This window comes from Aplidium turbinatum, chromosome 17 (genome assembly GCF_918807975.1).
Source record: "Aplidium turbinatum chromosome 17, kaAplTurb1.1, whole genome shotgun sequence".
NCBI classification, from domain to species: domain Eukaryota; kingdom Metazoa; phylum Chordata; class Ascidiacea; order Aplousobranchia; family Polyclinidae; genus Aplidium; species Aplidium turbinatum.
The window spans coordinates 17,358,908-17,385,682 of NC_137488.1; the positions used below are offsets into that span (position 1 = coordinate 17,358,908).

The 26,775-nt window shown below is 38.1% G+C and overlaps 1 protein-coding gene and 1 long non-coding RNA gene across 2 annotated transcripts; one reads left to right on the forward strand and one right to left on the reverse strand.

The window, feature by feature from the left end:
• Positions 1 to 672: 672 nt before the first annotated feature.
• LOC145786731 (membrane-bound glycerophospholipid O-acyltransferase 1-like) lies at positions 673 to 17,219 on the reverse strand. Its single transcript, XM_082598458.1, has 15 exons — positions 17,092 to 17,219; positions 14,445 to 14,590; positions 14,105 to 14,182; positions 12,558 to 12,662; positions 12,230 to 12,285; positions 11,331 to 11,379; positions 11,057 to 11,177; positions 10,644 to 10,676; positions 9,762 to 9,849; positions 8,779 to 8,880; positions 8,251 to 8,354; positions 7,489 to 7,553; positions 6,990 to 7,125; positions 5,673 to 5,824; positions 673 to 5,200 (listed from the first exon to the last, which is right to left on the reverse strand). Exons 1-15 carry the CDS (start codon positions 17,161 to 17,163, stop codon positions 5,005 to 5,007), a joined length of 1,503 nt encoding a protein of 500 aa, XP_082454584.1. The 5' UTR covers positions 17,164 to 17,219; the 3' UTR covers positions 673 to 5,004.
• Positions 17,220 to 23,318: 6,099 nt separating this feature from the next.
• LOC145786099 (uncharacterized) lies at positions 23,319 to 25,860 on the forward strand. Its single transcript, XR_014291270.1, has 4 exons — positions 23,319 to 23,455; positions 24,078 to 24,265; positions 24,491 to 24,609; positions 25,623 to 25,860. It is a non-coding gene; the product is annotated as an uncharacterized LOC145786099 (long non-coding RNA).
• The last annotated feature ends 915 nt before the right edge of the window (positions 25,861 to 26,775 follow it).

The following is a 26,775-nucleotide window of genomic DNA, read 5'->3' on the forward strand; positions in this document are numbered from 1 at the left end:
CTTTTCGGTTTGACCCATTAAACTACGTCATTGAATCTTTCCAAGTCTTTTTCCTGGTAAGAGATAGAAAGAAATCGTGACAACCGGTTACCGAAATTGACAGAGTGAAATTTCCGATTGTTGTCGGGGAATTATTCCATCCATTAGAAGCCGCTGAATAGAGAGCAGTGCTTAGAATGCGTTGCTCAAGCGAGAGTCGAACTTGCATCACTTGATCTTGAAGCTTCTTCGTTCACGAAGTCACGCCTAACCAACTGAGCTATGGGGCGGACAAGTCTATATAAAGACACTAGAAGGTGAAATACAAGTTGATATTTTCTTTAAAAGTGCCCTTTATTTCGGAAGTTGAAGCATCCTATTCCAGAACTATTAGGCTACAGTTTGACTGCTCTGTGAAGCAATGCAAAATAGCTAAATTCAGTTTGCTTGATGTTTTATTGCAACATAGGTTACTACAGACTAAGCTATATAATGCGGCTAAGGTTGTCTGAGTAGTTACAATGTGCTACATTAGGCTGGGCAATCAGGCTACTCAGCCTTTTAAAGTTTCAAACCACAAACATGACACTGACATCTGGCTGCATTTATAACATGTTTCTAGTCTTCAAAAGATTGAAGCATAACTCATTTTGGCCTTCCGAAACTAGACAAAATAAAACACTACCAGTAGGCTATCAAAGACGATCAGTGTAATATCATCAAAAACAAAGGTTCGATTATCACCAAAAACAAATACATGATTTGTATCATAATTAAAGCGCAAAACATTAATTTTATGAATTCATGAAGTCCACACAGCATCATTCAGGCCAGAGCATTCACACATTCTTCTACAAAAGAAGTGTTCTTGCTTCATTCCTTCTTATCGACAAGATGAGCGTTAAGGATGTAGGCCGCCATATGTGATCGATCGGTCTTCACTTTAACGTTTCATTCAGAAATTTAGGGATTATAAATTTTCAGGATGTTTAAAACTTCTATTACCTTTTTTATGCAACGTATCAAAAGAACATTTTCATTGCACGCTTATATTCAGGGGCGCCGGAACGGTTTTTGACTGGGGGGCAGGATTAAGAAAAAAAGGCACTTTTGTTGCTGAAAGGCCAATTTTGTTTTAAAGTTTTTAGGTAAGTTTTGCAATAATGCTCATCCATCAGCTCATCATCGAGTAATGATACAAGTGTCCGGTATACAAAAAATAACGGCACGGGAGGGCAACATGCTCTATTATGATGATGTACCTAGGATAATTACCTACTGTGATACAGAATTTTGTGTCGTGAATATTATTTTGAGGCAGAAATGAAAGATTATTATTAAGCTAAAAGCTGAAATTGTTATGTTGTATTGCAAAATGTGCAGTAGCTTACATGACCTTAAAAGGGCACCATTGCCCCTCCTGGCCCCCATCCACAGAAAAATTGAGGGCAGGGTCAGGGTCATCCGCCCTCCCTGCTCCCGGCGCCTCTGCTTATATTCATACTCGTTGATCTGCAACCTTGGAAAATCAGACACCCGAAAGGTGAGTGTCAGTTTTCCAATTCGTTTGCAATGGTATTGTAGAAGTTCATAAAGTTAATGCTAGTGTTTACAAACATTCTGAACTTCAATAAATTTCTGATTTCATAAACGTAAAACAATGACCCATAAAATGAAAGATCTCCTTTCGAATCTCTTGAATGTTTGGCAATGTTAAACAGCAGTAGAAAAAATTTGTTTGTGGGGTGGACCCAGGATCGGAGTAGTTGGTAAAACCGTACTTCAGCCGACAAAAATGGCTATTTTTACATTACTTCAACGTCTGGCCACACTGAAGCAATGTAAAAAGTAAAATTTGAGTAACCCAGTAAGCAAAACATTCATTCAACGTCTACAGACAAACCGACCAACAGTCTACTACCGGTAAGTTTTTCTTGGGTACCGTAACCGACTTTGAATAAATCAATTAATACAGTAAATGATCAGTCATGTCGTAACATTTTCATAACAGAAGCCAATGCTTGTTGCTGAGTGTAGACTGATCCAAATTGCATTCACTGCTTAAATTTCGAATTAGAATAGACAATACAATTTCATTGATGCTTCTTTTTAAGGAACAAAACGCATTGCAAGGTGAGGCATGGCTACCTGGAGGTGTGGCCTAATTTTTCACTGCCGCAACTGCTACTGTTTGACCAAAATTTCCCATCATGTTTTTACTTTTTGCTGACTTGTAATGATATAAAAGCTTTTCGTTGCCTTTGGGAAACAGTACAAAATGAGGAAAAGTAAAAAACGTTCAATCAGATTGTTAGCAATCGGCTAACAGTCTGACTGAAATTTTCTGAATCAAATTGTGTTTGTTTTTCAAAGCCAGGTGAAATAAAACCCCAATATGTCGCCTCAAAAAGGCAGCAAAATGTTATTTTTAGAAAATTTCTTTCGGACGGTTATCAAAAGCTGGCAAAGTCTGCAGAATGTAACAAATCAGACCGTATCTTCAGGTGGCCATGGGTGAGTTAAGGTTACAAACAGCAATCTGAAAGAACAGGAAAAGAACTTGAAGGCGAAACAAAACTGTCAATAATTAATTATACAACGCCTGAGCTGAGACTATTTTCATAATATACGATTACACACAAAACATAAGTGATCTTTGAGAAGATGAGGTTGTGTAACAAACACAGTTGAATACGCAGAAGTCATGATGGGAACGAAGTGAACACAATCTTTTGCTTCATTGAAAAGTTTAGCAATTAAAATCGATCAAAATAATGTCATGCGTTGCTACAAATGGCGCTTTAGAAGTGCGAGGGTGGACCTTCATTCAGAAATACACACAAACTTGCAAGCTAGATTAATATCAGTTAGGCAAAACTGCATGCAACTTTACATTACCTAACAGCAGGTACGTTGTACTATTAATGTGACGTCATAGAAAAGCACGACGCGTCAGAAATGAAAGTTTTAGTTTCATCATTCAGCAAAGGTTGCTGCGGCGGGAGGTAGTCTCGTAGACCCAATCAGTGCTTTTTATATTGATTCAACGTCTGTAAACTTGGAACCAATGCACTGATTTGCTGGCTGGGAAACGATCTTATTAATCGTTCGCAAACCTACTAGCGCACAATAAGCAAAGTTGCGACTGCACGTTGTATACGGCTAATTTTAATTTCGCTTGATTTAACAACGGAAAAGGGAACACACAAGGCAAAGGAAATGAATGCAGCGCAGACTACGCAAACAATTTTGGTATCGCTTAGTCAGCTAACTGTGAGGAAATAGCAATAAAGCAGCAAATTACAGACGTTTTAATGCTGCGTTGTTTTCGTTCGAAGATTAAAATTCTACAACGCAAGATGCTTCTGATGATGGCCTTCTTTAAAACCATTAACTTGCTGTAAAGATGGCACTAAACATACTTGCAACATAAAATCACGAAACTGCTAGAAACATCAAAATACCACTCAACTGCAACAGTACAGTACTAATAAAGGTGTTTAAAATCAATGTTCTCAAAACTTATCGATCTCAAGAGGTTACGTTTTTATCAACCCTGTAGGTTTAGTACAAAGTAAAAATACGCATGTTTATAATAGTCGTTTCAGTGGCGACAGAAAACAAAGTTGGCAGATGGTCGATAAACATCTAAAAATAGTAATTAATCAAACCATGGTTTGGATTCAAACTATCAATTTTATTTTTCATTTAGTTGAAACCCCGAGTTAAAAGTGAAAGCAGTAATAATTTCGATGTGAGGATGTAACAAGATTGTGTTTACGGAATGAGATAAACAAGTATTTCTGATGTCTGAGAACGTTGAAAAGATGTAGATTGTTTGGTTGTTCAATGAATGAAGAAAATGTGTTGCAGAACTGAAACTTGTCATCTCAGCTCAGCAAATGTATCCACATGAGTGATACACTGTCCAATAACTACGCTCTTTAACTCTTTGATTTTAATCGAAAACTGAATCAAGACGGTGTCTTATCAACAAAAAGACTTTTTTACACCAAAACAAAAGACAATTAAATCTCAATCGGCAGTACTAGTACATATTTATAATGGAAAAGCAGATGTGAAGAAAAAAAAAACTTGCAGGTTTGCAACTTTTGCATGTAACAGTGCAATCGGTATCTAAAAGCAGGGCTGTGGCGTCCAAAAGATTTAGCGGTTCTGAAGTTGGTTTAAAAAGCAAGCTTAAGGAAGGTACTTACATCATAGTAGAGTGTTGTGCTCTACAATACATTGCCCGGTTAATAGTTTCGTGTAACTCGTTCCCATTTGGTCGTCAAAAATACCTTATTGTTCACTAATTCGTTTATCCAAATACTTCGCTAACCCACAGTAACAAACCAAGTTGTCAGGATAGGGTGAGTCCGATTGTATTTCATCATTATTTGATCAGCGACTCAGCACAGGCGTCAAGGGCAAGTATAGTAAAACATCCTGATTCGATACTTTTGTACGATAAGTGTTAGATAAACATCAAAAGGTTGATTATTATACGTTGGAAGATCATGATTTCAAAGCAAAAAAAAACGGTAACCTAGAAAGTGAATCAGTCGATTTGACTGATTTACTTTCTAGAAAATCAAACGACTGATTTGCGGTCGTCTGGGAAGTTTCCAGTGAACGAAGGCAGGTTGGGTGCGTGGTGTATAGAGTGTGTAACTGTCATTTTGCTTATGATTGCATTGTAAACGCACCTTGTAACTTGAAGTATTTCTGCATAATTCGATGGTGAACGACATTTGAAAACGCATAGAAATTGTAAAACCAATCGTAGTTTGAACAGAAAACTATTGCGATCTGTCAGTGTTACTGGGGAACTGAGCAAAAATGTGGCGTAAAAAAGTTAATGCAGGTGCATTGCAAAAAGTATAGACAGCTGTCAAGTTTTACAAGATTTTGCATTGGGAAAAGGATGTGGTGTACCTTCAATAAATACCAGGCCTATTCCTGCATGGATAAAAACAGCACAGTACCATGTCGCGCAAGCTTATAGTGAGTATTATACTGTGATTAGCGGTGTCGCACTGTACTTTGATTGCCTCGTAAGGATTTCTTATAAAATTCTGTGATCCCTTCATGCTTTCCTTTGGCTTCGGCCACATTGTTCGCTCCGGATTGTTTCAAGGGAGCGGACTTTTCCGAACTTCGGCTTGGAACAAGAAAGTACAGCAGGATTGGAACAACATGCCCCACAAACCACACAGACCTGAAAGGGAAGATGGTGACACTGGTTATAGCTGAATCATCACTTGATTGAATAAATGTGTTTTCAAACACTGCAAATCAAAAGCAGCCAATGTTCTAAAAATTAGAGTCGCAAAACAAGAAAGTAAGTAACAACGTAGATTGTCAGTGTTGGCAGTGACATGGTATTGGCAACATGTTAAGCTAGAAACTCGTGTAAGTTAAAATAGTCCTTTTTGAACGTACGTGCAAATAACACACATAATTTGTCAAGACGAAAAACGAGTGTTCAAAACGACAACGCACGAAAGAAGATGAAGTATTTATTGCAGTGGCATGCGCCAACTGGCAAAATATGTCCATTTTACATCGTTTCAACATTGTCAACTTTGCATGGATGAGTAATGCCTTGCAACAAAGACAATGATAACTGCAGACGTTGAATCAATGTAAAAATGACGGCTTTTACTGCCTTGGAAAAGGAACTGGCTTACTTGTAAAGCCGCATGGAACCAGTCCACTCCAGAACCATGAACGATATGCTTGCGTATGATACAGCCAGCTGGGTAACCACCAAAGTGAAGATCTCGTAGGAATAGCGCTTGGTTGATGATGTTTGGAAGAATGGTCGGATAGCGCGACGAACCTGGTCAGCAAAGCAATTACTTTTTTTCTTTTTATCTTCACCAGGCGAAAGAGACATTAACACAAGAGAAAGGTGTTTGATTAAACCACTGTTCGTTCGTTCGTTCATGAGTAGTGCAAATAATACGAACATTCAATGAATGAAAAGACACAACCAGCTGCGGAGTTTTAGCCCTTTCCGCCTCGAAAAAAGCGTTCGTACATCCTTCCTGTCAAACACGACGGAAATCAGCCGCCAAGCCGCATATGGTTCTGATGACAGCAATGCAAGCAACTGAGGCCAAGAAACGCCGTTCGATATACGTTTCAAGATACATTGCAAGTAATCCTCGTTCTAATTAACACAGCACAAAGCTGGTAACAAGCCCATCCTACCACAGCACGAGGTTCAGTAATTTCCTCGGGAATCGTTACCTCGGAGAGCAAGTCTTGCAGTTTTTACATCGTTTCATCATCTAACGACGTAGATAGTCAGTTAGGTATGTAGTGCATATCGCAAGAAACAAAACAAAACTACATGACCATATCAATAATTAATTCAACTGACAATGGTTCGAGATACTGGAAAATTATGCAACTTGATGCTCAGATAGCCCGGGGTGTTTGAGATGATATTGATAGAAGTCTTACGCTTTTCACACCAGTCAAAAACTATAGGTCGTCCAATACATTCGGGTTTAACTATACTTCATTTGCTTTTGAAATAAAAGCAGAATTGACACTGTTTGCAAGATGTACCCTATTTAAACAGTTTTGCATGTGACGTACAAATAGAAATCACAGCTAGCTACACAAGCCAACTTGTCTAGCAACAACATTATCGTTTGGCAAAACCGGATTTAATGGCCACAAAACAAATTGAACGTTGCATTGACAAGCAAGAACAGTAATTGTCCCGTAACAGAAGTCATTTTTCATAATATTTTAGAAATTTTAAAGCATAAACAAAAGCCAACTAAAGCTGGCAGTCACAAAACAACAAGGATGTTCAGTAATCAAAGAAATCAACAAAAACATGCAGACTAACGTCATTTCAACGTACAAGGTGGTTGGTGCTCATTCAAATGTGAACCATACAAAATTTGCCCCTTTCACATTAATTTGTCGTCCGTAGACGTTGAGTCAATGTCAAAAAGACGTATTTTGCGAGCTGGATGAGAACTTACTTTCCGCTGAGCGACAGTAAACAAATGAAGTGTAAGGAACATGACGTAATATCCGGGGAAAAATCCATGCCATACGGCGGACAGCATAAAGCTGGCTAAAGTGCGGTACTTTGGATCAAGACGGTCATACGACACACTGCAAATAAAATCACACTCATCTAAGCATGAGCCTAAGAGTGATATAGCTTTCGCACAGTTTGTCTCTTACCTCAATTTAATAAAAGTTAAACATTAAATAAGACGACCGGTTAAAAAATGTTTTAGTTCCATGAAAACTAAGTTTGTTCACCTGCCATTACTTCGAATTAAACACTCACTTTTTCCAAAGTATTTTTTGTACCAAGTTTCTTTTGGAACCTCATATTAAGTTTGATAAATTGTGACAAATTTTGTAAAAAAGAAAATTGCTCCTAAAGTCCATGTAAGCAAAGTAAAAGGTAAATTCATTCGTCAATCGTCAAAGTAGCCTAATGCAAATCCACCAGGTCGAGTAGCTTACTGTCGTATCCACTGCATACTCATGATGTTCCAATTGTCGAGGTAGAGTTTCAATCCAGTTGCAAACTGTAAAAGTCAAAGATGTCCAGCTAAAAAATGACATCGCTACAATACCACAGCGACATATCGCTATCAAACTTGAATAAACGCCAAAGATCATTATGAACCTTTAGAGAGTCAGGTAAATGGAAGTATCAGGTTCAAAAAGGGACCAATATACTAGTGCATTATTAGGTAGTATTTATTCAAACTGTGAAAAACCCTGACTAAAGTGGTATTAAACCTTCTTGAAACGAATATTCTTCTATTTATAAGATAAATGGTTCAAAGGGGACAAAATGACAGCAAATAGCAACATCAAAGCGTAATCTGACCTCGCATACATTTAGGTCGGGCAATTGTTTTGCAACGATAGCGTTGCTACGAAAACGATGAACATAAAAGACAATTTCGGCTTGCAAACAAGTAATCATTTCAGTGGCTTAAGCTAACAATGGGTTGGCTTGGCCGCTTTAGGCAAAATGCTGGACAATTACCAAGCATGCATATCAGTCCTATTTTACATTGATTTAACGTCAGAAGACGTTGAGTCGATGTAAAAAAGCTCTACTGTATATACTCATGGCATCAATCGAATCTTGACTGATACAACTGAAAAACGAATGCTCAAGTAAATGATCCCAGACAGCAAAATCCGTCTGCAGACGTGGAATCAATGTAAAAATGACGGATTTTGTTGTCTGGGATGAAGCGGTTTCCAAACCTCAATGTTGAGGACATTGATGTTGGAGACCAGGTCCCAGCGAGGACTACCATCAGCATTGCGTCCATTATATCCAATCCCTGCAGCGTTGTGGGTGGCATCAGCTGTTGACGTTAAACTTGGTGATTTATGAGGCAATGCAACGTGTTATTGGTGTCGAAAGATGAAAATAATTTCGCTTTGCCATTCAACCCAAAAGCGTAGTAGACATGGTTGTTTGTAGAGGATAAAAGATTAAAAACATTATGAGGAAATATTTTGACGATATTTATGAAATCTGACACACTTTTGTGCAGCTAAATGTGCACTGTAGACGCTGAATGAACGTAAAAAGACTGAATGGCTGCCTGTATTGTGTTTACATACGGAGAAAAAAACCGTGCATCCTCAGCAGTATAATGTCTGGGTATTGTTTACGTTACTGTACAATTAATTGAAAGGAGATTGTAAACAGTGCACATCACACAATCAACCACGGTTCATGTAAAACCAAAACAATCTCTTAAAAAATGATACAAAGATTCCCACCAAACAACCAGGCTCCATAAAACTTAGTCCGGGCAACCAGCAAGGACAGGTAGAGGTAGCAGATCCGGTACCAGATAGAAGAACTTGCAATGAAAGTTCCATCTGTTGTAGGTTAATACAGTCAGCATGGTGGTGAAACAAACAATTTGTAAAGCATTCTCTAACAGCAAAATCCGTCTCTTTTAGATTGATTCAACGTCTGCAGACGTTGAATCAATGCAAAGAAGATCTGATTTGCTGTCTGGGATGTATGTCACTTATATACATGTGATATGTGGAATTTAAGTAGAACACATTAAAAAGACTACTTAAAAATTATCGCAACATCAGTTATTATAACCGTCGAGAATGAACGTAACGGTTACCATTTTTTTTTGTCGTATCCAGGCTCACACCCGGTGGTTGAAGATTTAGATTGAGTGAACGGGAAGGCAAGGAAGCCAATTTTCATGTCCACCTTCAAGCATGCCTTTAAGTGTCCTGCCAAAGACACAGCTGCATGCTCATGAGCGGTGTCGAACCGGCGCCCTTTCGATTGCCATTCCAGCGCTCTCACCACTCGGCTATGCAGCTTGTGCACCACTCGGCTATGAGGCTATGCAACACGGTTTCCATAAGACCACTTCTCATGGCCTTTCAACTGCTCCATGATAACAATGTAATGGTCTTGGACCTTTTTTGAAAGGTTGCGTCTCAATTGTTCTGGATTTATTTTTCTCTCGCTCAAAAAAACAACACTCTCAAATGTCCATAACCATACGATAGTTGCTACTATTTTTCCTCAAAACCTAACGGTTCGTCTCACCATTGTTGGGATCTTTAAAGTTTTGATTCAAATAGAATATGTAGTGTGTGTATGACTGCTTTCATAACTTGCCCGAAACAAACCACTGATTTGGCAAATTGGCATGCGAGAAAAAAACGAAATGGAAGATTGAACACTAAAAAAATGGTGATTGTCAAGGGAAACAAACATCTCGTACCAATGTTTCTGCGACCAGGCAGAAATTTTGATCCGAGCCAGTAGACGGATATGCACATCATAGCAGAGGCAGCCTTCGATAAAACAACCTGCACAAAATGTATTTCAGCAATGTTGACAGAGAACGATTCAAGTTGTCAACTATACTACCCCAGACAGCAAAACCTGTCATTTTTATGACAGATTTTACAGTCTGGGAAAGTTACAGATTTTGCTGTCTGGGACAGTTCAACCACTGAGATGGCATCGTAAGGACGACAAATATTGCCTGACATTGAGGTTCGCAGACCTCATAAGAGCATGCGACAACAAAAACAAATATTTTCTAGCAGTTGCAATCCCGCGAAATATGATGTAAAGCTGGAAACGTGCGACTGTGAGTGAAAACAGTTTTTTTTTTGGTTTACTTTCTGTTTATCAAACGAACAGTGCTGCCACTGCAAGTAAAGAAAAAATCCTGATGTACTTATTAAACTTTTCATCATTTATGAAAACTTCTTTAGGATGGTAAGCGGTTGGGCAATACACGTAAACAAATGTAGTTTTATCGTCGCTCCCGCCACAATTATTCATCAATATCATTTTTTTTAATAATGTTTGAACCCAGCTAAAAATTTCGCAGATGTTGAATAAATGCGAAAATAAATTGACTCTCGCTGTGAAGCAGCAGAAATATTCCAGAAAACAAAATCCATCAGTTTTGCATTGATTCAACGTCTGCTCAATGTAAAATGACGGATTTTGCAGCCTGGGATGATGCAATTGGCTAGTCACATCATGGTTTATGACTGAGTAAAGGAAGTTTGAAATAGGTCGTCCTTCCAATGCACGAAAACAACAACGAACAAACGACAACAAAACATAAGCGGCTTGGAAGACGTACCTTAAGTGGGGGACGGGATGAAAGAGTTTGATCCTATCACAAAATAATTATACATAATTATGATATATTAATATATAAAAAATTTCTATCATCACAAAAATAATACAAAACAACTACACATGAAAATGAGTTGATCAAGTTAGCCAATTGAAAATGACATAACAACTGCGTCGTTTTATATATTTTTTTATTGGGTGCTTTTCACTAGAACACCGGGTACAGACAAGTATTGTTATTATATAAATATTATTCCTCCAACACTTGATAGTAGTTAGTGGTGCTTGCCGCACGTGCATCGTGATCGACAGCTAAAGAAAAAGGTCATTTGCATGAAACGATAAACATATTTTATAAAGCCTTGCGTTGGAGTTGATGTAAATTGAAACATGAGGGCAATGTCTAGTTAAACTCACTTCTTTGGTTGACTTTCTGGTCAAATACGGCATGATGTCATTGTAGAATGCAAAGGGCCCGCACATTATTCCCAACAGGCTGAACATGTAGGCAAAGTATTCAGAAAACGTTGGAGCCTTCCTGTGGATAAAGTACGGCATGATCGAAATAGCTTTGACGCAATAGAGATTAATAGTTAGCACAAAAAGATTAACAAACAAGACCAAGCGCACAGAATTGCATGATTGGGTTTTTTTATTGGTAAAAGCATAATTTTTGAGCGAAAAACTTCACCTGATAGCATGCTTCTTTCGGAGATTGTTGAGCTCCTTCTCTCCGAGACCTAAGCAAGATACGTTAAATTACACCAAGTACTTCACAAATAACGGAGGAAAGTTAGTTTGCAAATGGCGAGAATGAAATATCAGATCTTATCATAGGTGTTATTCTTATTTATCTTTGTAACCTCACTCGTACGACAACTGTCATCTTTATTCCTTAGTTGTGAAGAATCTTAATGCGTTGACTGAGCGACGGAGGGGTGAGTTCTACACGTGCACCAAAAGGGCGTCAGTTCGATACTTGTCCAGAGTACACAGCTGTGACTTGGCAAGCGCTTAAAGACATACCAAATTGGCTTCCTTGCCTTCACATAACTTATGAAAACATTAATCTTCGATACAGCCTAACATGGCCAACAAAAACGCTTCTGTGTGACATTTCCTTTTAGCTAGTTGTTGCTGAGTGGGAGCACTATAAAGTGTTCGCAGTAATTTAAACTTGGAAAAATGGACGCCCGACAGCAATTTTTACATCGTTTTATTGACGGCAGCTGTTAAAACGTTATAAAATACCAATTTTCTGGGAAGGCCGTGCTAAATTGACTATCTGACCGACAAAACAGTGAAACATAACAATGCCAGTTCCAGCGTAACCCAATCAGTGAGCAAAACTTGTCTTCCACAAAGAGATGCTAGGTAAGACGTGATAGACTGTGAATTAAAGTGCTCAATTTCTTGCATTTATAAATAGATGAGAAAAATCACGAAGCCCTTATGCCAGTGATTCTCCGACAATCGTGCGCGATGCATCAGTTTGGGGCGCGGTTGGATGACGTCAAAATAAAAAAGGCGATTCTGTTTACAAACTTCTTCAGTGCTTTGGCTGCCTGACAAATGGGAGTGTTGTCTTACCATCTTTCAAGCTGAAAGCGAGCGAAGTGATCCTTTGTGTGATGATCATTATCGGTCTGCAAATGTATATTAAAAAAAAACTAGCAAATTTATAGATAAAGCAGAGAAAAATCAGGATAAAGAATAACATTTACAGCACTTTACTTGTTGATTGAAAAGTTATCACCAACGATGTTACCACAATGCTTCTTGAAAGTGTATTTTGTTTAACACAAAATCATAAGCAACCTACCCAGTAAAATCACCGGAATTCTTTTCACCCACAGAATTGAATTCAAATGCTGGTTGAAAGTATATTTTGTTTAACAAAAAATCATAACCAACCTACCCAGTAAAATCACCAGAATTCTCTTCATCCGGAGAATTGAATTCAATATAAACCATACGAATGTGGCACATGGCAAGGAAAGACATTGAGAAGACAAAGATGAATCTAAAAAGAGCTAGATTTAATTAATTTTCTACATTTATCAATAGGCCATAGCCACTAAGCATTGTAAGCAACTAACATCCATTGACTCAATGAGGTATGGCTTTCTGCCGTTTCTGGTTTCACAAAAATATTATCGAATTTGGACTGGCATGGTCACTAAATCGTCTACAAAGCACAAAAAGGCAGTTGTTTCAATTCACAAATACTGTAAATGGACATAAAACCTATCCAATTGGCTACTTATTGCTTATTCGTATTTGGTGTGAGTCATCAAATTGTCAAAAGATGTATGGAACTATACTTTCTGATGATTCATTATAAGTGGCTTGCTGTTCAATTACTTCAGCTGATTTCCACCACAAGAGCTCCATGTAAGACATGGCACTGAACGAAAACTGATGCACCAAGTGGGGTTAAACCTAGACTATTTCCGATTTGTAATAATATATATATATATATGGTTTTTATGTCATTTTTCATTCGATAGATAAATTATAAAAGTGTATTGGTTGGTAATATATTCGCAGGCCTCGAAATTCACGGCGGACACCGCGGACATGTCCGCCGTCACAGCATGTGATGTCCGCGGGAAGTACCCTCTAAATCGGTCATATTTGTCCGCCGAGAAATAACACAGGAACTAGCGATACAGATCGTCACTGCATAGCACGAACAGTTGTTGTGAGAATATAATTTCCCGCGCATCTAGAAAATGTAAATACTGCATCCCTTAGCTTCCATTCAAGCAGGAAAACTTTCGATTTTTACGTTGCTTTAACGATTGATGACATTGAAACAGCGTAACAAAGGTGAATTCTTCGCCACGAATCGATGGGAGTACCGCTACTTTTACACTAATCACGCGCAACGTAGTTCAAGTCTTACGTCACAGTGTCTGGCATTGATCTCCGAGTAATATCATAAGCCAAGGTTGGTTATAAAATTTGTTAAGTTTTGGTATTACAGTTGAAAAAGAAAAGGCCCAGGGAAAACACGCAAAAAAAACAACACGAAAAATAAATCTAAAAAAAATATCCTAGCGACACTTTGCACAGCAGAAAATAGTAGCGTTAGTGTAAAAGTTTTCCGACTCGTGCCCAGAGCATTGTGACGCAAGAAGCCACACGACCTTGTTCGGTGGAAGTTAATCAGTTATGCGGCGTATAGCAGCTACACGGCGCTTTGACTCTTCAAGCGCACGTCGTTGATCTGATAAAAGCCTTTCCAGAGTGACTTTGCTGAAATTTTAAAAAGCCTTCTAATAGTTCTCAAATGGTGAAGAATTATCAAGATACAGTGATTAAGCATGACGATCGACGCTAAAACTGGTCTGTCCGCCGTGAGACTTGATTTGTCCGCCGAGATAGCTGCTCAGACCGGACACGTTTGTCCGCCGTCAACAAAAACGAATTTCGAGGCCTGTATTCGTCTGTTCAATTTACCTAGTAGACGATTGTACAGGTAACATGCGCATTGCTGCATAGCATATGACCACTTCCACGATCGGGAGGATGACAAACCTGAACAAAAACAATGCAACATGATTCACAAGTTACAATTTCTTGTCTCTGCACTGTTCACAAAATGCAACATTTGCTGAACACACAATGAGAAAGTCACGTGACACGGAAGTTTAAAGAATTCTCGTTTTACTTTGTTGTCTCCAGATTAATTCAGCTATGGTAATGTATGATAAATATATATATGATTATTGATTATTTTCCTATTAGTATTTTTAAATCAGTAAATGTTGTAAATTATTGAAGAATTGAAAATACATACCATCCCCATATAAAATAGTATAGCCAGATTCCAGCACCACCAAGCAGATAAAGTTGAATGTCAATAGACACATTCGAACATTGCAACTTGTTTTTAAAGAAGTATGCTCCAGCCAAGGAAATGTACATTCCCACAAAGAATGAAAGCTATAATGATAAAATAAACAATATTTGCAAATTTGATGTAAACAAAGCTCAGAGGTAAAAATTCTTGACGTCAAGATACCTGGAAGTATGCAGTGGAAATTGTTAATAGTTAACAGTATAACACATTGAAAATGCTAAGAATAATTCAAAAAAAAAGGCATTATACTCTGCTCAAAGTTAAAAGTTTTCCACTTTATTAAAATACCCTACTATGTCAATGATGTTGCTGATAACTGTTTTGTTACAAAAGTATATACTGCACATTATTTACAACTCCCTAACCGGTCACCACTTATTGTGAATGATAAGAGTTATTTTTTAAAGAATTGGAACATTTCAAAATGAAAAGACAAATGTCAACAATGATATAATAATGTTTACAATATATATTTGACATAATGAATTAAATCAAATGTAGTTATTACTATCTGAAGCCTTTACAAATTGTTTCACCTAACGGATCATCAGAAGGTCTGCAAAAAACATGTAAACAGTAAAGAATCGATAATTCTGAAAAGATATTAAATATTACAACTGTAAATTAATCTGTCAAAAAAAATCTCTAAACCTGCTGTTCACCCTATCATCATAATGACATAATGATGTTTTACATATCAATGTTTACAAGCAACTGCTTGATGTTAAATGGCTAACCACCAGATGGAAATTTTCTAAAAATTAAAATTTTCTTAGTTTTCATTGCCGAACATGTTATGACTCGTTGTTAACTGGAGGGCAGTGGAGGAAAAGAAAATATTATTTAAATAAAAACTTGAGTCAGACTGGAAGTCAAGGAAATCTTAGAAACATTGTAAAATTTGATAAATCAAGTCACGCTTCCAGGTAGCCATGGTAACGTACCACATCCAAATGACCTGAGATTAAAGGGAGCTCTTAGGAAACTATTTTTTTTTGCAATTTTGCAGTGAATTTATTATACCGGTATGTTAAATTTAATAAATGATAGTAGGCTACTTGGGACCCCTGGCATGGGGTGGTACACGAAATCTGGGCAAAACACACTAGGGCGAGACCATGTGGACGATGACCCAAGTGGGTGACGGTAGCGTAAGTTTAGCCATTCGGAACGGTGGTGACATATATAATCTATCTAGTTGCTTTACGGCATCGTGGTTCATCATGAAGCTTAAGAGAAACCTCTCAGAAAAGAGACAAACAAAAGGCTAAAAAGTGGTTGACGTCAGTTATGAATGCTCCCTAACCATTATCGAAACTTGTCAGTCGCAATACCGATGGTGCATTCTGTTGAAACATTTTTCGGTATATGAGACATTTGGCAGAATCATCCAGCAACCACTGCGAAGTTCTGATTCCGTGTGACTTCAAGTCTTAAAATGTAATGACTGTCAGTCACAATGTGTTCTTCTTCTTTAACACAATGTGTTCTGAAAACTGCTGATGCATCTACGCAGCGTCTAGAGCATCTCGATTAAAAATATCAGTTTTGTCCACCCCAATAGCTCAGTTGGTTAGCGCGTGACTTCTAGAACGAAGAAGCTTCAAGATCAAGCGGCGCTGGTTCAACTCTCGGGGTGTGCGCTTGAGCAACGCAATCTAAGGACTGCTCTCCATTCAGCGGTATCTAATGTATGGAATAGTTCTCTGGCAACAAGACTTCAACAATCAGAAACTTCACTCTGCCAATCTCGGTGCCGGGCCTGCATCAGTGATTCAAAGCCTCTACAAGTATGCAGAACTGCCAGGATCAATCTCTGCAAGAAGCTTTCCCAGTCCGAGGATAAAGATTCAATCAATCAATCAGTTGACGTTTAGTAGCAGAGGACACAGCTTGTTGTACTAACCACACGCAAATCAGTAGCTATTACCGGTACTGCAGTAAATGATTTTATTTTAACTGCCCAAGCTAAAATTATGACTTAAGCTAAAATTATGCCCAAGCAAAGAAGTCCCACATAGTCTGTGGTGGATCCTGTCCATTGCCAATAAATCAGCCAACTGAAAGAAACTTAATCAAAAACTTATCTGAACAAATTCACTTGTAGTTGTATGTATAATATATATATTATTTGTAGTACTAGTAGCCTAACTGCTCAAAATGCTTAAAAAAAAAATAAAACAATAAAATGAGTTCACCAGTCAACACTAGTGTTATCATCAACCCCCTTGTCTATTGAAGCTTAAATCATTTTAACAAGTCTGGTACATTATTATGATGTGAATCATACAACAATGCTTAAACCTGTAGATAAAACCAATAGCCTACTTAAAATGTGAATAGAATAACACACTTTAAGGATACAGATTTATGTGCAATGTGCGATTTATGTGCATTTTTGTTTAAATGTTTGGGTGGCAGCTGACTTTGGTGACCTTTTGGTCTTTCGCTGCCATCCTTGTTGTGCGAATTATTTGTGTTTATTGTGTTTTTGCTTTTTGTGTCTTTCTTTTTCGCCAACAAAACAAAAAATAAACTGAACTGCAGTGGTTAGAATTAAGCGTTTACAAGGTTCAAATAATACCTGTTCTGGCTCTATTGTTTGACCAAAGACAACATGCAAAATCCAAGAAACTGCTTCCAAAATAAGATTCATGCTTCTTCACATTCAAGTACTATAGACATTCAATTTGCATATTATTTTTTACCTTAATCATTGAAATCAAAACAGCATAAATGCAATATTAAGACCATGGTAGCCCAACTTGTTGTTTGATATCACAGTATATACCGTACAAGTTTGGTACAAGTTCATGTCTAACTGGTAAATCCGCTCTGAATGTTTTATTTCTCACAGTTTTGCTGTGCATTGTAGTTGCATAGCAAAACTTTAATCCGGTGTTCTCAATGCGGGAGAAAGATAGTGATTCTATATGTTTTCTATACCGTACTATTGTAATTTGAAGATGGTGATTGACTCTATGCCTGTCCTCTTCACATACCCCTAACACACAACCTAGACACATTTGCACAACACCTTAACTTGAAAAGTGAGCAGAATGAACATCTAGTCCACGTTAGGTCTGAGCTGCAGACAAGTGTCTTACAACAACCATTGGTCAAAACGGTAAACCATAATCTCTTCGTGGGAAAATTGTAACATAAGATTCGCGGATCCGTTCGTCTGCATGCAATGACCGAAAGAAACACTCCTTTGAAAACGTCTATTCAAAAAGTGTATTTCTGTAAAAATAGCCCAAGGCTGTCGAAATTGGAACGCAACACCGTACGCCACTAAAACTTGTCACTACAGAACAGATTACGGTGCTGGTTAAGCATCGGCCGCCTTGGTTAGTGACGTCATGAAAATGTGTGACGTCATGTAAAAAAACGCAACTTCTTTTAGGAACGGAGTGCGGGAGAAAGATTTCAAGTTAGATTTCAGTTTTCAAGTTATGCAAGACAACAACCTACAGAAAAGAAAAAGAAACGTGGTGGATTAATATCCTCAACACCATTGAACCATTTGGTTTAAATAGGAAAGACTAATTACACTTTTAATCAATGTACTTCCTTCTTACTTTTTGTTGCTTTCCCCCTCCTTGCGATTTTTTAATTAAATATAATTTTTGTATGCTACAATTCACTTTATGACATCATTATTCCATTGCATTTTTATGTTACTTTTTTACGTTGCTAAGCTGGTACAGTAGAAGAAAGATTGGTATTACAACAGCATTTAAATTGTCAACGGGAAGCTTCAAGTCAGCTTAAAATTATTTCAAACCTAGACTTTGTTTACATTTAATTTAAATTATTATTTATTTATGGTTCAAACCACAGAAATAGAAGAGATATAGAAGGCTCATAGAGCGCTTTATATGGCACCGTCGCAACTTGCTAGCCGCCATCTTTGTTAGCACATGGTATTCACCGCTGGAGCTTTCTCAAGTTGATATACGTGCTACAAATTGTTTACAAAATGCCTTATTGTGCAGCTATAAACTGCACAAATCGCCTCAAAAAGGGCATGAGGGAAAACTTTTTCAGGGATGGTCGAGCATTTTCAGGGGTTGTCGAACATTTTCAGGGGTTGTCAGGCATTGTAGAGTATAGCTACTTTCAGGCATTGTCGATAATTTCCAGGCATTGTCTAGGATTTCCAGGCATTGTCGCTCAATATCAGTGGTTGGCAGGTTTGGTAGTCATTATGGAACATTTTCAGGCATTGTCGAACATTTTCAGGGGTTGTGGAGCATTTTCAGAGGTTGTCAAGCATTGCAGAGTAGCTACTTTCAGGCATTGTCTAGGATTTCCAGGCATTGTCGATCATTATCACTGGTTGACAGGTTTGTTAGGCATTATAGAACATTTTCAGGCATTGTCGAGCATTTTCAGGGGTTGTCGAGCATTTTCAGGGGTTGTCAGGCATTGTAGAGTAGCTACTTTCAGGGATTGTTGGGAATTTCCAGGCATTGTCCAGGATTTTCAGGCATTTTCGATCATTATCAGTGGTTGACAGGTTTGGTACCGTAGTCATTATGGAACATTTTCAGGCATTGTCGAGCATTTTCAGGGATTGTCGAGCATTTTCAGGGGTTGTCAGGCATTGTAGAGTATAGCTACTTTCAGGCATTGTCCAGGATTTCCAGGCATTGTCTAGGATTTCCAGGCATTGTCGATCATTATCAGTGGTTGGCAGGTTTATCAGGCGTTATGGAACATTTTCAGGCATTGTCGAACATTTTCAGGGGATGTCGAGCATTTTCAGGGGTTGTCAGGCATTGTAGAGTAGCTATACTTTCAGGCATTGTCTAGGATTTCCAGGCATTGTCGATCATTATCAGTGGTTGACAGGTTTGTTAGGCATTATAGAACATTTTCAGGCATTGTCGAACATTTTCAGGGGATGTCGAGCATTTTCAGGGGTTGTCAGGCATTGTAGAGTACCCAGCAAACATTGATTGCTGGGCCAGCGTCGGCTATATGCTGGGTATGTTGGCACAAGGCTGGCAATTTTGTCCAACATTTTGCCAACATTGCCAACATTACGCCAACAATTTTAATACTTCTTATTATGCGTTCAAAAAGGTCTTAAAGATTTTGTTTCAGGTTTATTTGTTTTAAACTGTAAAAATACTAACACAAACCTCTTTTCATGTGGTATTGCTTCAAAACACAGTTGTGTGATTGGCTGACATCGGTCAGAAGCATTGCCAGCGTTGTGCCAATTCATAACAATTTCGGTGTTTTCTTCAAAATTATGCAAATGTATACCATCATTTTGCTACAATTTTACATTTTAATAATAGGCTATCAATGCTGTTATTATTTTCTGATACCGTACAAGTATACTATGAATATTTAAGACCAGCGTTGGTCAGAAGGGTAGCCAACAGTTTGCCAACAAAGTAGTTTCATTTTAGTTTGTTTATGCCAAACTGAGCAGAGGTCTAGAAAAAGGCTGGAGCAACAAAACGCGAACGCGATAACGTGCTTGATACCCAAACAGTTTAAACTTTCCATTAGCCCTACACGTTTCCACAAAATAAACAATTGCAACGTCGGCTATATGCTGAATGTGAGGGCACAAGATTGGCAATTATGTCCAACATGTTGCCAACAATACGCCATCAATTCCAATAACTTATTTCTTATCATGCGTTCAAAAAGGTCTCAAAGATTTTATTTCAGGTTTATTTGTTTTAATCTTTAAAATTACTAACACAAACCTCTTTTCATGTGGTATTGCTTCAAAACACAGTTGTGTGGTTGGCTAACATCGGTCAGAAGCATTGCCAGCGTTGTGCCAATTCATAACAATTTCGGTGTTTTCTTTAAAATTATGCAAATGTATACCATGATTTTGCTACAATTTTACATTATAATAATAGGCTATCAATGCTGTTATTATTTTCTGATACCGTACAAGTAGGCCTATACTATGAATATTTAAGACCAGCGTTGGTCAGAAGTGTAGCCAACAGTTTGCCAAGTTTGTTTATGCCAAACGGAGCAGAGGTCTAGAAAAAGGTAGGAGCAACAGAAACGCGAACGTGATTCCGTGCTTGATACCCAAACAGTTTAAACTTTCCATTAGCCCTACACGTTTCCACAAAATAAACAATTGCAATGTCGGCTATATGCTGGATGTGAGGGCACAAGATTGGCATTTATGTCCAACATGTTGCCAACAATACGCCATCAATTTCAATAACTTATTTCTTATCATGCGTTCAAAAAGGTCTCAAAGATTTTATTTCAGGTTTATTTGTTTTAATCTTTAAAATTACTAACACAAACCTCTTTTCATGTGGTATTGCTTCAAAACACAGTTGTGTGGTTGGCTAACATCGGTCAGAAGCATTGCCAGCGTTGTGCCAATTCATAACAATTTCGGTGTTTTCTTTAAAATTATGCAAATGTATACCATGATTTTGCTACAATTTTACATTTTTATAATAGGCTATCAATGCTGTTATTATTTTTTGATACCGTACAAGTATACTATGAATATTTAAGACCAGCGTTGGTCAGAAGTGTAGCCAACAGTTTGCCAAGTTTGTTTATGCCAAACGGAGCAGAGGTCTAGAAAAAGGTAGGAGCAACAAAACGCGAACGCGATAACGTGCTTGATACCGAACCAGTTTAAAGTTTCCATTCGCCCTACGCCAGGGGTTCTTAACCTTTTTTCCCTTATTACCCATTTCTGTCCAGATCAAAGTCCCATTACCCAAAATCTAATTTTATCTATTTTACCATATTAAAAATATAAAACAGCGTTATTCAGCAAAAACAACATTTAACGTAAAGAACGGCATCAATAGTTTCAGTGAGACATTTGCGCTGTTTTTGTGTACAATCGATGCAATATTGGGTGCGATTTTGGATACTGCACAAAGCAAATCTGACTTCAGATCTAACAGCTTGTTTCGAAGTTTTGACTTCAAAGCAACAACACTTGAAAATGCTGATTCACAGAGATAAGTGGAATGGAACATAGTCAACAATGTTAGTGGTTTTGCACAACTTTTGGATATGCTTATTGCTTTCCCCATCATTCCCCAGAATTTTCTCAAGCTTTCATCTTCAAAAGAATATAGCTCGCTCGTCTCAACACTAACTCTAAATGTACACTTAGCTATATAAACTACTTCAAACAACTGCTAACAGCAACGCAGCCATCAAGCTTGCTCATAAAACAACTGTAACTGAACTGATTATACAAGAAAAATCTTACTAATATGTCACAAAAATGAAATACATAAAACCGGCAACAAAAATGATGCGAAAAATAAATCACTATGACGAAAGAATTCTAAAAATGATAAAATATCACTGTGCTTGTTTGGTTGTTTTGAACGGACTCAAAACATAAAAAAAGCATAAGTAATAAAGCAACTTTACCACTTACAGAGCTCTGTGACATTGTTTGTTACATCTATAATTCTAAATATTCTGGTTCAGCTGATTACCCACCTGCTATCCTGAAATTACCCACATGTGGGTAATTACCCATAGGTTAAGAACCACTGCCCTACGCGTTTCTACAAAATAAACAATTGCAACGTTGGCTACTTTATTTCAGCTTCACTGGATTTATTCTTTGAAAATATTAATAGCCAACGATAAAATGACTCTTTAACTAAATGACTCATGTGGTTTAGTGGAAAAACACAGTTTCTTTCGCATACCGTATTCTTGTACCAACAACGCCATGATAAAAATCGTTTGTTCATATTCAATTGCTTCAGATAATTTAGTGCAATAAATGTATTGTGATTCAGAGAACACTTCCAGAAAGTTTAGGCTTTGGCGCCTGCAATACCCAACTAGCATAATCCGTTCTTTTTACATTGATTCAACGTCTGCAGACGTTGGTAAGGTAACTAACAAGCGATAAACTTAAAAACGTGGTTGCTAATTCAAGTTGCCAGGTCTTCATTTTTTTCTTGTGTTTAACAAAAGCTTTTTTAATTTTCAAGTTTAACTATACTAAAATGTTTTGTAATATTTTTGAAAACATTTTTTCAGGACTAACCTCAAAATTTGCGTGCAGTTCAAGAAAATTTAAAACAACTTGTAAGCTTAATCGAATTCACTTGTTGATGTTTAGTAGCGCTCGACACAGCAGCATGATTGTGGTGATCATGTAATCATTGAGTTGCGGCTGCACTGCCGCCGCGCTGCTGACCTGTCTGCAGACGCTGAATCAATGTAAAAAAAATCGATTGATGTTGATTTTGTTCTGAGAGCAGTCTCGCTCACTGTCTGATTTTGACCACGTGGGTGAGATTCTCGTGTCGCCAACAAAGGGGCGTCTTTACTTTAAATGTAGCAAAGCTTGCACAATAGGCCTGCTTCAGGAGCAGTCATGTTGCGTCGAAATCTCTCCTCAATTTCTTGAAGCGAGATTTCACAAAACGATCGCTACTTTTACTTTCAACGATGCGGCGAATCGTTTTTTCTCCTCTCGCGGTGCATAGAACAATACTGCAGGCACAATAATTGTTGTGAAAACTCCATTATGACGTCACTACTTAAACTTTGACTGGGCAATATGACGCGTTGAAGTGAAAGAAGGCAACAAAGCTTTAGAATGCGGCGATGTGTTATATCAACGTGAGGAGATGCAATTTAGCAGAAGAACTTGTTTTTTTTATGAAGGAAGACAAAGGCCATGACGTAATCCTTTGCTAAAGGGATTATGACGTCACTCGATTCACTTCGACTGTTCAATCATGGCCGTTGTGCTCAATACACAATTACGTGGAGAGCCGAAAGCACAATGCTTATGTCAACAGCGCTAAGAGGAATTTTCGCTTCTTGCATCGAAAATATAAAAAATCGAATTCAATTGAGATAGGCCTATTACGGCCGAAAGAAGTTTTAGAAATGATCAAAATGAAACTATAGGAATGACTTACGACAATGTCTATGAAAACCTGGTAAGTGAATGTCTTTTATTCATTGAACCTGAAATAATTGTGTAAAGTCGTTTTTGTCACTAGGCTACGTTTACACAATTTAAAGAAAGTTATAAAACTCAATTTAGAGAAATTTATAAAACTCAATGACCAATGGAAAACTTTCATATGAAATATTCTCGTGACAAATTTAGTGCCAGTGCTCCTAGATGAGTGCTAAGAAGATATCAGCAAAGTAGCAGAGCTTGTGATGTCCCACAACATGTGTACTAGGGTTCTGCTCAATCTTTGATTTTGCTGCTCCGGCAGTGTTTGCCTGACTGCTTGAATGTGTTTGTATTTTTATGTCGTGTGGATAGGTCTGTGATGGTTGTAGAGTATTTGCAAATGTAGCTTTCATTGCCGTCAACTGAATAATAATAATAATAATAACATGTTTTATTTTGCGCCCATTTCGACAACATAGCCTACAGTAGCCTACACTGCGACCTACATACGCAACAAAACAGACGTCTGGAATACCGAAATAAACTTTAAACGTTGGCTGTCATTTGTAACAGTCGAAAATGTTTGTAACAAGTGCTGAAGCTTTTTAATATGATGGATGAAACCCCTGTCATTACATTCGATTTACATTTTGCAGATAGCAAATTTAAGTCAAGCTGTTGGCAAAAATGCAAGCGATTGTATCAGTGGACTTATTACCAACTATTATTATCGAACACAACACAGTTCAAAGCATGTCGAGAAAAAAGAAAGGAAAAAAAAACGTCGTGAAGTCTAAGCACTCGTTTGATTGTTTAAAAAAAAATCTGAAAAAGATTGTTCTTGGTGAGTACGGATAAATGTTTTTACTACGACTAAATGATTATGTCATAACTATGCCATTTTGTTCTTTTGATTAATGTATGATGTAATTGTGAAGAGTATTGAGTAATGTATGAAAATGTTTTAGTGGTGTATTCGCATTGATGTGAACAACGAACATGGTGGTTAGTAGGCTATGTCGGCATTTATATACTGATTTAACACTTCTTTTTTTACTTTCATGATTAGACATGGTGATGGCGCACGACAAAGCTGCTGCCGTGCAGCAAATTGATGAAGAGTTTCAGAGTGATTTCGAAATTGGAAGGACAGGCAAGGTGGCTGAAAACGGCAAAAACTAACTTTTGGTGAGCTTGTTGTATGTTTGAAAGACAACAGCGCATGTGTTGCTTTAGTTGTTGAATAACTACTGTACACGCAATTAGAATGTATTGGAACTTGATTATTGCTCTGCGTGGCGCAGAATCGAATGATAAGTTTTTTGTCACGCACGTTGGAGAGAGGGATATTACATTGATATTGCAGATTGTCAATTAACTTCGTAGTATCCTGAACGACAACTGATCAAAATCCTACACAGTGGCGTAGCCAGAAAAATGTTTTGGGGGGGCCAAATATTTGATGAATTGAAGAGAACAACAAAGTGTTTGATTTAAAGCCATCGCCACTTGATGTGCAGTGGCGTATCCTGGTGAGTTGAAGCAATAAAACTGGTAGCGGGGTTAGAGCGTGCCGAAGGCACGCGTATTCTAAGGGGGTCCGGGGGCATGCTCCCCCGAACAATTTTTGAAAAATTACACTCAAATAATGGATTATAGCGCTTTCTGAAAACACTTTTAGGGTAATATTTGTATGAAATTTATTAGCAGATAAACAGCTATTAACTTATTAAAGATAGCTCTTACACACGAACTGGCAAAAACTGCGGCTAAATTAGAGAACACCAAAAACACAGCTAAACAAAAACTCAATAACTACACAAAAGCCCAACAGAGTAAGCCATTCTGAAATTGCTTCCACAAATTAGTTCAAAGAAATGTAAATCGCGTAAATTTTGGGCGATTTACGATTTGGAAAATTTATTGGTGTCTTTCTGTGTGTCTTTCTGTAATTTCTGTTTCTTGTGTTTTTCTGTCTTTCTGTAAAACAAGTCCTTGGGGATGTTAATAGCCAGATGTCTTGGAAAACGATATAAATTTCTACAAACTTTATTGCATTTTCAACAAAGGGCTCAACTTCGGAATCCAAAGTTTGAAAATTTGGGGGGGCTTGGCCCCTTTTGCCCCCCTGGCTACGCCTATGATTCCTACACTGTTGCCAAACAGCCCTCTTGAATTAAATATTTTTGTTTCATTCGCAGGAATTCACAATGATAAAGATACACAAGAAAAAGCTGCTGATGTGCAATGAATCTCCATCTATCAATACGATTTGATGTGGCTTGTTTCTAATAAATGTGAAAATATACGAAGCTCGGCTGTTACTTTGCTTTGTCACAAAGGGAGAAGTGTTGCTTATAAATCCGTGTTGCTGCTGTTCTTTCGCCCAAGGATTAGCTAGGTTCAACAATAAACTTTTGGTGATGAGCGAGGTTTAAGTACAGAGACGTTTGGTAAATGTAGATGCCAATGCTGTTCAGATGTTTTATGCACCAGCTTGCTTCGCATGGCCAACCTTGGTCAAAGAGCGGGCATCACAATAGTCAATAGATCAGATGAAGCAGCATCATGGTGCATAAAAGTCAACCAGAATTTAGGCGCCAGATGAAGCAAAATGGTGCACAAGCCATCTTGCCAACGTTGGCCAGATACAGATGCCAACGTTGGCAAGATGAAGCAAAATGGTGCATAAAACATTTTGCCAACGTTGGCAAGATACAGAAGCCAACGTTGGCTAGATGCAGAAGTCGTCGTTGGTTAGATGCAGACGCCAACGGTGGCAAGATGCATACGCCAACGCTGGCAAGATGCATCCAAATGGTGCATAAAACATTTTGCCAATGTTGGTAAGATGCAGAAGCCAATGTTGGCTAGATGCAGAAGCCAACGTTGGCAAGATGCAGAAGCCAGCGTTGGCAAGATGCAGACGCCAACGCTGGCCAGATGCATCCAAATGGTGCATAAAACATTTTGCCACCGTTGGCAAGATGCAGAAGCCAATGTTGGCAAGATGCAGAAGCCAGCGTTGGCAAGATGCATAATCCAATGTTGGCAAGATGCAGAAGCCAACGGTGGCAAGATGCAGACGCCAACGCTGGCCAGATGCATCCAAATGGTGCATAAAACATCTTGCCAATGTTGGCGTCTGCATCTTGCCAATGTTGCGGCCAACTTCTTGCCAATGTTGTCCCAACAATCAATGTTTACTGGGTAGCTATACTTTCAGGCATTGTCTAGGATTTCCAGGCATTGTCGATCATTATCAGTGGTTGACAGGTTTGTTAGGCATTATAGAACATTTTCAGGCATTGTCGAACATTTTCAGGGGTTGTCAGGCATTGAAGAGTAGCTACT

Bases quoted from the DNA above. Each gene is read 5' to 3' on its own strand.
- LOC145786731 (XM_082598458.1), bottom strand. From the start codon at position 17,163: ATGAATCTTATTTTGGAAGCAGTTTCTTGGATTTTGCATGTTGTCTTT. The intron at 11,178-11,330 runs GTGAAGTTTTTC...CTTTATCCACAG, and splicing joins CGAAAGAAGCATGCTATCAG to GAAGGCTCCAACGTTTTCTG. The intron at 8,881-9,761 runs GTACGAGATGTT...AACCTACAACAG, and splicing joins GCCTGGTCGCAGAAACATTG to ATGGAACTTTCATTGCAAGT.